The sequence below is a fragment of the Lissotriton vulgaris genome, chromosome 5 (genome assembly GCF_964263255.1).
Source record: "Lissotriton vulgaris chromosome 5, aLisVul1.2, whole genome shotgun sequence".
NCBI lineage: Eukaryota > Metazoa > Chordata > Amphibia > Caudata > Salamandridae > Lissotriton > Lissotriton vulgaris.
In genome coordinates, this window is record NC_141693.1 from 205565612 (window position 1) to 205576369 (window position 10758).

A 10758-nucleotide genomic window follows, 5' to 3' on the forward strand; every position below is an offset into this window, starting at 1 on the left:
TTGTTTGCACACTAATCTAAGGTACTGTTTCGCTACTTAATGGCACGGAAGAGTAGCCGTTTTAAGGCAGATGTCGAAGGACACCAAGGAAGGGCAAGTGATATGTAACATATACGCCCCTTTCCTTGGACCACATGAACTCCAGAACTGGAGGATGGCACGTGGTCAGATGCAAGGATCGTTTCCAGAGAGAAGCTTGTCTCCACGTGCTTGAAGTCTCAGACCAACAAATAATTCTGATTGCTTTGACTGGGCCGCTCGTGGCTGACAGCCAAGATGGATGCCTGCATGAAGCACTAGGTTGGGCGAGCTTTGATGACGTCAGTTAGGAAAAGGAGCAATACATCTCTCTTGAACTGACTGTTGTATAAATCTCTGAATCAGCAGGCTTGTCACAATGTCTGCACATAAACCATTGTGTTATCACTGTACACTGCTTTGCAGGCTCATTTTTGGCATGTTGAAGGAATATGTGTGGAGCTGTTTCATTCTTGCTAACAAGGTGAGAAAGTATAACGCAAGTTTGAACATTTAGAGTCTTATTTACAAGGCCCTTGCACCACTTTGCGTCACTTTTCCCATGTTAAAAATTACGCTAAAGTGGCGCAAGGGCCTTGTAAATCTGCCCCTTAAAGAACAATGTGTATTACCTGGAAAAAAACACATCTAACACCCATAGGTAAACCAAAGCAATCATCCTCATAAACTACAAAGATGCCTCTCACAGTGGATGCAAGTCCTTCATTAAATTGATACGTGGCCCCATAATATTTAAAACATATACAATACGCCCTTTAGCACATATTGGAGCACTTTTGTGTGGAACCACACAACGCAGTCCAAAAAGCCCACAGAAAACGTTTTCCATGCATATAGTTAATTGAAGAAAAACTACACTACTTAATGCTTTGTGCGAACTGTTAATCTTTGTAAGAAGACTTTTGTATTTTTTAAAAGCTTAATAAAATCTGGAATCTAATCCTCAACCAAACAGTTGGCAGTGAATTTACAAATATTATGATGCTGCTCTATAGCTATCCTCAAAGCCAGAACATCCCTATCATTTGATAGACAACTGCTGTGGGAAACCCAAAAACGAGATTAAAAAAGGCCAGGAATTGATTTTTAGTAAACTGACTACCAAGAACTAGCTTGATGCAATTCAGGACGTCACCTAAATTGTAACCAAGCTTTGGCAGTTCCCCAACATACACAATAACCCCAACCAAAAAACAGAATTATACAAACGCTAAATCTACCATTTTACCGGCACAGACACAGACAAAAACATTGTCCATTGAGTTTATCTTCTGTTAAGATATATTATTTCATTAGTGATGCTACCATGTTCCTTGTGTCACATATTAACATCAAGACACTAATCCAACTCCGTTTCCACAGAGGTTTGTATCTCTCTGGATCAGCTGACCTCCCCAAATCATGTTCCATATTCAACCTATGCACAGTATAGCCAGGCAACAAACTATTTATTTGATTCTTTTTTTTATCATAGATCAGTCTTAGGGTACTAGGACAAGTGAAACGGGGCTGACACAGAACAGCCTTTAAAAGAAAAAATATTAAAAGAACGTCTAAAAAGAGGACACCACCACCACCATATTGTACAAAGATGGGGCCTCATCAGCAATTTCACAAACCCCCTTTACCATAACAGTGGGTTGTCGTCCAAACTGCACATACACTTTAAGCGCCCTAAATACACAGTGGCCTTTCCTAACCAAATCTTCTCCACGTTCAACACACCTTCATGCATCCGACTCTTCCACGTTAACATTCTGTTATTCATTTGTAGAGCTCCGTCAAACCCAAAGGATGCCTCAACGTGTGGAATGTGCAACTCTTGTCTCTCTCACACAATGTATGTATGTATGTATGTATGTATTGGTAATCTTTTATAGCGCATGTCTGTCACCCCACGGGTATCCTTCCATGTCTCCAAAGTATGTGCCACTACCCACTGTGCCTCGTTTGCTCTGTGCCCTCCTATTACCTCTCTTCGCGGACAACAAAGGACGCAAGGCAGCTTGACCCACAATTGCTTGGTCAATCTTAAGCAATCGAGCATGAACGCCTCCCCCACACACAGCCAACATGCATGCCCTCCAAGTAAAGGTTTCCTAATATCTCTTGATCGGTGAGAAACCAAAGCAGCTTTCCTGTCCAGATAACCTGAAACCACTAATCCTCTTAAGAAAGACATGAATACTTGGTAGGGTGATGCAATGTTTCCTGCATCGATGAACTTACCTTTATTCCTGCCTTCGTCTTGCCTACCGTTGTAGCAGCACTCATGTCTAGTTCAGTTTTCTAACAGTGCTACAAATGCAGGAGCTTAAAACAGGCCCTCACAGCCCCCGCAGAGTAGATAGGGGAGGGGGTGGGCAACCCTTCAGGAGGCCCACGAGGTCCTCCATTCAGCCCACTGTGAATGAATATCTGTGAGATATGAGAGACTGAGGGGATCCTCTTCACAATCTGCAGGGTGGGCCCCAATATTTAGCATTATGCCACTGGGTGCAAGGATGTTATGTTATGTGTATTTGTATAGCACAAGACTCACCCTGGAATAAGCGACACTTGCAGGTGGCCAAAGGGTGATCATTATGGTACTAACTGCTGCTAAAACCTTTCTCTGACTGATCCTCTCCACAAAGATACTGGTTCACGTTGTCTGCTCAGGAATGAATCCCAGCTGAACCGGAAGCAAAACTCCTAACATTTATGGTTTTAGTCTCGTAGCTTAGGTTGTAAGATGGATGCCAATGACAGATAGAGTGGCTTTAAATAAAATGGCTGTCCTTAAGCCACTTTATAATGTTATCACTTTACCGTTTACTTTGACTAGAGAGTTTTGTAAAAAAAAAAAACGGTCCTGCACTACTGATAAAAACGTGTGGGAAGGCAAACACCCTTAACTGAATTAGGTTATAATGACATTGTCATACACTACAGGGGGGTTGTCGATCTCACACATGAAGGTTACGCAGGCGCCATTGGCCATTTAAGGGTACCACAGAGAGCCCTCATTGCCCCATGTTGCCAAAGAAGTTGAGGTGACTTTCCCTTGTCCAATGACCTCAGTATTAGCTTGATCCCTGCCCAAGCCTTTGTCTCAGGTGAACCTGATGGCGTGCACAGTGTGAGGCTGCTATTGGCTGGGTCTGATATCCCTTGCCCACTGGCAGCCACTCCCTGCCTGCTGCTTGGAATGGAACACAAATCACAAGCACAGCTCGCGTGCCTGGGATTGTCCATGTAGAGAGACCTGTACCCAGGAGGAACTATTCTAACTTTATACCAATCTAAGGAACTAGGCGATATACCTCCATTAGATGTCTTTCTTTGTTTTATTCTTTTAGACTCCAGGACACACCTTACAGCTGTTACCCCTCATTCTTAGGCGAACCACAGATACAGAGGGCACTTTCACAGACAATCGTTTCTCTTTCAATACAACATAATATTTATTGTCTTACTAACACAGTTGCTAGTCTCAAGGTGGCGATGGTGGAGATCCCGGCAACACCAATCCAAAAACGCACCCCCTAAAACAAGTTGTTGAAACGATTTGCGTGGTAAACTGACATAAGTTAAAGTAGCAATCGGGGTAGTGACTGCGTTGTAAAGGCAGGTCATTGTTGTGACTGTGGGATAAAGGATGTTTCCCCAGATGAGGGACGTTTCCCTAATCAGCTGACATAGGCTACTAGACTGTAAATGCCTTCATAGATTGCACTATTCCCCAGTGAGGCTTAACTCCTTTGGATTGGATCTGGGTACAGACTGCCCTCAGTGGCAGCAATTGCAAGCAGACTTCTCACAACTGGCATGAGAATGCCCAATGCTTCTAAGTCACTGGTGTTTAATCTTTAATATGATCTCTGACATGATGAACACACCTTTTACCCCGTCTCCCCTTGTGACTCTACTAGCTTTTATAAAAGAATTGCCAGCATCTTCAAGGCACCTCTCAGCCACACTACTGCTGATGTTCAAGCTGATGGTTCTCTTAACTGGGGACCGGTTCTTACTGTAAAAGACTGGCTGCCAAGCTTAGTTCCATTGCAGCAACATGAAGGGTATCCATGTGACAATTATATCACATACATCATGATGTGGAAAAATATGGGATGCCGTTCCAGAGTACTCACTCAAAACAGGCAATGTGGATACAATGTGGGAAGTATGCGAGGCAAGTGGGTGATGTGGAAGATGTAGGCAAACCACTGGTATACTTTGACAGCAAAGGATTTTGTTCGAAACAATCAAGTATTGCATCAACACCCTGCCAGACCTACATATTCCTCATTCCACAGAAAAGTGCAATGCCATAAACCTCTTCTTCAGTGAAACATTACAGAAGATCTACAGCATATCAATTATACTAAGCCTGCTTCATCTCACATCCATCCCTTCCAGTAGAATACTGCAGTGGGCCATCTTCAAAGCCCTACCTCTCCTAGATCTTGCTGACATTCTCAAGTCACTTATGCCTTACCATCGCCATTATTCAAAGCTTTCTCTGAGGATGCTCTCTTACCCTACTTACCAGGGTGTGTGCTTATCCTTGTAAGTAAGGATAACCGCACTGAGGAAATGCAGAAAGCTCTGCTTGCATTACTGACAGAGGTTCCAGTATAAAACCATGTACACTCGCTTTCAAAAGTTAACAATTGGCGGTAGTTAGCCGGCTCCCAGATTGATCCCTTATTGTATGCAAATATATGCTAAAAAGTGAGATTGTTGAATGCTTTCAAAATAAAATATGCACAAACTAAAACTAAAATGTGCAGAAACTCTGTGCAGCTTGAAAAAAAATGTTTGTTAATCTGTTGTACAGTAACTTGTTGTATAACTTTAAATACAATTTCCTTGACCTACCATCTAGTGAGACATATTTGATGCATGCCGATATTTAAAAAAAGAATAAGTGAGAATCTGTTTAAAGCCATTATAGGCCTCATAATGGGCAAGATGGAAATTAATTAGAGGCCCAATTCTAAAAGAAAGCCATAAAAGTGCACCTCTATGTGTAGTATTGATGCAGATTTTCGACTTACAGCAACTCATGGGACTTTAAAGAATTAGGCCTAGAGACGATATTCCTAGCAATCTGTTGTACATTTTAGCTTGAGCAAATATGCACCTGTATATCTGCTCGCACGGAAATCTGCTGAGCAATTGCAAATTCACACACCCTTTTTCCTTTTTTCATAGGAGTTTTACTCCTGCCTTTCACAGTAGTACATTTCCAAGCTGTTCCAATGAGAGAAGAGATTAGGGGGTGTTGGTGAATACCTTTAAACATGTATGCTTGTGTTGTGGGTGTATGCAGACTGGCAGGGCATTTCATCCTTGAAACCATCGCTCTGTCTATTTCCAGATCCTATATGTAGGTCGGTTGAAAGGTGGCACAAACAAAGCTGTGCTACAATCCAAATTCTGGTATAATATGAGACCAGGTCCAATCAAAGAGGATATTATTAGAGCTTTGATATAATGAGAATACTGCAATAATGTGTCACCTCATTTCATCACATGTAAAGAGTCAAGTGGATTTGATTACAGGGTAAGAAGATTCCTGAAGCATCCCAATACATTGATTAGTAGATAGTTGATATAATTCCACACCCCTGGAAGAGACATGCTCAACAGTGACAGGATCAGGGGCTCAAAAGTAGCGGCAGTTAAAGGTTTCTGGGGCATGGCAGAGTTTCCTGCTGCGGATGTCTCATGGGCAGAGTGACAGGCTGCGCCACAAAAGGCTGTCAATCACTAATGGCGCAAGTATGAGGATGTGAGGTGGGAACACACAGCCAAGGGAGAGGGCAGTGGGGGATCTGGGCAGAGGATGGATCTAGCGATGAAGAGGGATTTACAGGAAAGGGACATCTCCAGTGTGGGCGATGGGACAGCGCGGGTGGTTTTATGAGGAACAGAGAATCATGGGGGCTGGCAGGGCCGGACTAGGAAGAGCGACCAGCTCTGGCAATTTGCTGCTCATCCGACCCTGGGAGGGGGGGGGGGGTGCTAGCAAGACGCACCACTCCTGCTTTTGTTACAGGGGGCTGATATTACAGCACAGCTGCAAAACCGACCCCAGTGACAAAACCAGCCCCAATGGGCCCAAAACCAGCCCCAATGGGCTCAAAACCGGCCCCAATGGGCCCAAAACCAGCCCCAATGGGCTCAAAACCGGCGTCAATGGGCCCAAACCAGCCCCCATCCCTCTGGGTCACCTGGGAAATGCCCAGTGCCGGCTACGGCCAGTCCGGCCGTGGGGGCTGGGTTACTCCAGGCAGAAGACAGTAGTAAAATGGGCTGGCGATGCTTTGTAGGGCAGAATTCAGGGGGCAGCATGGTAGGTCTCGGCACATTGACTGAAGGGGATGGGAGGGATGGATGCCACACAGCCCCCGTTTACTCATTGCCCTACCAGGAATGGTTTACCACCACACAGAGACGACTGAAATTGCAACCTTTCTAACAGGCCCAAGTCTGGCCTACCTTTTGAGCATCGTGCAATAAATAGAAGTCCTCTCTCAAAAGCGTCTTCAGGTGATGGATAGATTCTCTGTTTTGGATAATGGTCTTTTCCGGTCCATGTTTGAATGCTCTGAAGCCCTGTTCTGTAAAGGAATGAGAAATGTTTTTGTCAATTACTCAGGCAGTAAAATCTTCTCTGTCATGTTTAAATACCTGTAGATTTTGAGACAAAATATATTTCTTTTAGGTTTCTTAGTAATTGGGAGAGAAAGCGAACCCTCTCTTTTGAGTCACCCACGGATGACAAATTAGAGAGTTTCCTGAAATTACCAGCACTTTTGAACCTTAGTCTGTTCTTTCTGTCAAGATTTAGATTTTAGAAAATGCGAAAACGTTCAGGTTAACTCACTAATGGCTCCGCGAAAATGATATTTATGAATATATCTGGCAGGTGATTTAACCATTTCCCTGCTGCTCCCTTTATCTCCAGATTAGTCTACATAGGTAGATACATTTTTATGCGTGAGTCTATCAGCAGAAGAACATAATGGCAGGGCCAGATGCGGTATGGGATAGAGAATTTGGAACCATTGTAATGTACTGTGTTCTAAAGGTTTTCCACTTTTGTCCCTCTGATGTTCCTGAGGTCGAATCAAAGTCAGGTGGTCTCTCCTACCAGCAAGAAGGGGGAGACCCGGTTCCCTGTGCACCCCCTTCCATTCATGTTCTTTCTTCTCCATAAGCTTACTTCCACACATAAGTAATCCATCTACAACAGCCAAATCCTCCTTGCCAAAAAACCCTTGAGCAGATCATTACAGCCCCTCTTATCACAGCAACCACCTTTCACCATGGCATGGTGATGACCTTTTGTAGAGTCACATCACTAACAAGGTGTTTCTTTCCACTCATTTTCCGAAATAACACCGTCACTGATCAAACACACATTCACATCGTCTTCCAAAATCTTGTCCTGCAAACCACTCAATATCATCAATCATGTCATCATCCACACAGCCAAGTTTTGAAGCACAGTCTGCGTGAACATTGTTAGAACCAGGTAAATACGATAGTTCAAAATCAAATTCTTGAAGAGCCACCACCCACTTGCGAATGCAGAGAGAGACAAACCCCAGCAGTCTCCTTGCCTTAAGTGAGGAGGGGCCTTCGGTGAAAGGACCCGGTTCCCGGTCCATCCTACTGAACCGAGTCCCCACCACAAATTTTCAAACAAAACGCTGATTGGCTGATGACTAGTTTGGCCCCTCCATGTGCCATAACTCTTGAGGCTTACTGGTGGGGAAAGTGTACTGGCCGTCCCGGTATTAAAAGGAGGGACCCTTCCATTTTCCCTGGTCTGAATCCAACATGGCGATGTGTATAAATGCTCTGATGCTGCCCCTGTTGGTTTCTCTGTTAGCAGTGCTTGGGTTGGTGCGTATTGGCTCATCATGTAAATGTAGAAGTAGGTTTTTCACAATAAAAGGGCCAGGCTAAGGTAATTGAAGTAAGTAGACTTTATTCAAGTAAGAAGAAGCTTTGAGACCCTATTACGCAGCTATTCAGGCGTAACTGCTCTCCCAGTTCAAACAGTGCTTGGCAGCCGTCACACATTCCAGAACCAGGAATCTGTGGCTGACAAGAAGGTGCAGAACACCACATCACCTCCCTCTTCATAAACAAACAGACGAACAAGAAAGATAATTAAACCAAAAAGTTAAAGAAAGGCATGGAATAAACAAGTTGTACAAAACACAAATACATTAAGAAACAAAATCTTGAAAACAAAGAGGAACACGCTTCGAACGAAGCAGTCTTAAACACCTCTCAGGAATCTCAAATTCTTGTTCAACCAACTGTGAAGAAGAACCACTGGTGGGACAGGCAGGTGTGGATCGGCATTTTGCAACTCTGCCCAAATTTCAAATCCTGTGATCCCTCGTTTTTATGACATTCTTAAACAGCTTGATGACCTGAATTGGCTGAATGCATTTGGACTTAGCAGAAGTTTTCCTTGGCAACTTGATCTTAACCCAGTCACCAACTTCAATTATTGTACTCTTCAAAGCCTTTCTCATATCATAACAAACTTTCCTTTCACCCACCTTACCTTTCTCACTTTACTTCCAACCATCCGTGATTCCCACCTTTTCATCAACCAAGAGGGAGCCACTTCCACATTCACCATTCTACCTTTACAGCCAAAAGGAATCCACACATGTTGAGGAATGGGGAGTGAAATAATATTCTCTCACCCTTTCTTCTCAAATCAACCTCCCAGCAATCCCCACAAGACCTAGCCTGTTGCATAGCTTCCTTAAGAACCTTGATAAAACGTACAACCACACCATTACTTTGTGAGTGATACAGGGCAGACGTCTTGTGTCTAACACCCCTTGAAGTCAGAAAATCCTCCAGTAAACGAGAAGTAAATTAACCTCCATTATCAGACAAAATAGTGTGCGGGAAGCCTACTCGCTCAAAAAGTTCATCCAAGAACTCTACAACAACAACAGACTCAATTGAGTTCACAATCTTAATCTACGGCCACCGTGAAAACAAGTCAATGCATACAATGACATAACGATCTTGCGATCTCAACTTTACTGGGCCCAAAATTTCTATGGAAATGTCAGACCAAGGAGAAGCAGTCTGCTCTCTAACCACCATTGGTTGTTTCCTATACTTAACAACTTGTCACAATTAGCACACTCAGCACACTCCCGAACAAGTCTTTCTACAAAAACATCCATGGCGGGCCACCAGTACACTTCCCTGATTCTCTCCTTGGTCTTGGCTATGCCCATGTGCGAGGCATGTCCACTCCCAACCGATTTCCCCCTTAAAACAAGTGGGGGAATAAGCTTACTACCACACATAAGTAATCCATCTACAACAGCCAAATCCTCCTTGCCAAAAAACCCTTGAGCAGATCATCACAGTCCCTCTTATCACACCAACCACCTTTCACCAGGGTCATGACCTTTTGTAGAGTCACATCACTAACAAGGTGTTCCTTCCACTCATTTTCCAAAACAACACCTTTACTGATCAAACACACATTAACTTCCTCTTCCAAATCTTCTCCTGCAAACCACTCAATATCATCAATCATGTCATCATCCACACAGCCAAGTTTTGAAAGACATTCTGCGAGACCATTATTAGAACCAGGTAAATGCGATAGTTCAAATTCAAACTCTGGAAGAGCCACCATGCACTTGCGAATGCAGTGAGAGACAAAATCTATGCCCTTCTTGGCAAAACCCTCTTTGAGCGGTTTGTGGTCAGATAGAATCTTAAATCTTTTACCCCATAAAACTGTTCTTAACTTACGCACCGCCCAGAACACACCCAGCGCCTCCTTCTCAACAACAGAGTAATTGCACCTCTATGAAGGTAAGTTATGTCTGGCTCGAGGCATGTCAGTGCCTACACCGGATGACAAGTGAGAAATATAACCTTCTCCCCAACCAATATAGGTCACCATAACCCTGAAACCAGTTCCAGGTGACAAAAATAAGACTATTTGGTATAAAGTGCCTTTCCTAGAAATCGTGAGAAATTCAGCCACTAAAAACATATGGATTCTTGTCAAAAGGTGGGAACAGCTTGATGCAATATCCTGCTGATTGGAAGGCCCTACTCTGTGGGTCATATTTACCAGAGAAGTGGCAGAGTGTGGCTTTAGCCTGCTCAGCTTAACGCCATGCTCCGCCACTTCTGAAATGCAGGACTGCATGTATTTACAAGAATATGGAGCAGGCAGACGCACAGCGCCCATAGGGCTAAAAGGGCTTCAGCCCCCCCGTTCTGTGTCTCAGCCCGGGCTGCTGCAGCTCGAGCTGCTGTGGCCTCGGCTAGGAAGTGTCTGGAGTATTATCCCCGGCACGCCTGAGTTTTTCACAGGTCTGTAAAGACCATTTGCATATTTACACACCAATGCTTAGATGGTTTCTGGTTTCTAGTTCCAGTAGACCCTGGGACCCCACTCTGCCTATTCCTTACAGTTGTACTTTACTTTTACTGCTGTAGTGTCAGAATGCATGACATGAAAAGGAATATAAAGTAGGATTACCAAAACAAAAAACAAAATGGGTTGTTGAAAGAGCCTGAAAAGGCCTCGTCTTGACACTAAATAGGGTTATAAATAAAGAAAAAGTATGTATTCATTTTGTAATGTGACTTTTCTGTTTTTGTTCCCTCTAATTATCAGTCATGGATCATTAAGGCAGCCCTAGAACACAATTA

General features: G+C 43.7%; 1 protein-coding gene across 1 annotated transcript in view; it reads right to left on the reverse strand.

The window, feature by feature from the left end:
• Positions 1–7247, reverse strand: part of CCDC183 (coiled-coil domain containing 183) — a 319356-nt gene extending 312109 nt beyond the window's left edge. Inside the window, exons 1-2 of the mRNA XM_086919361.1 lie at positions 7109–7247; positions 6529–6650 (exon numbers count right to left, since the gene is read on the reverse strand). Of these exons, the coding sequence (XP_086775487.1) occupies positions 6529–6650; positions 7109–7247 (261 nt within the window). The remainder of the gene's footprint in view (positions 1–6528; positions 6651–7108) is intronic.
• Between the last annotated feature and the right edge of the window lie 3511 nt (positions 7248–10758).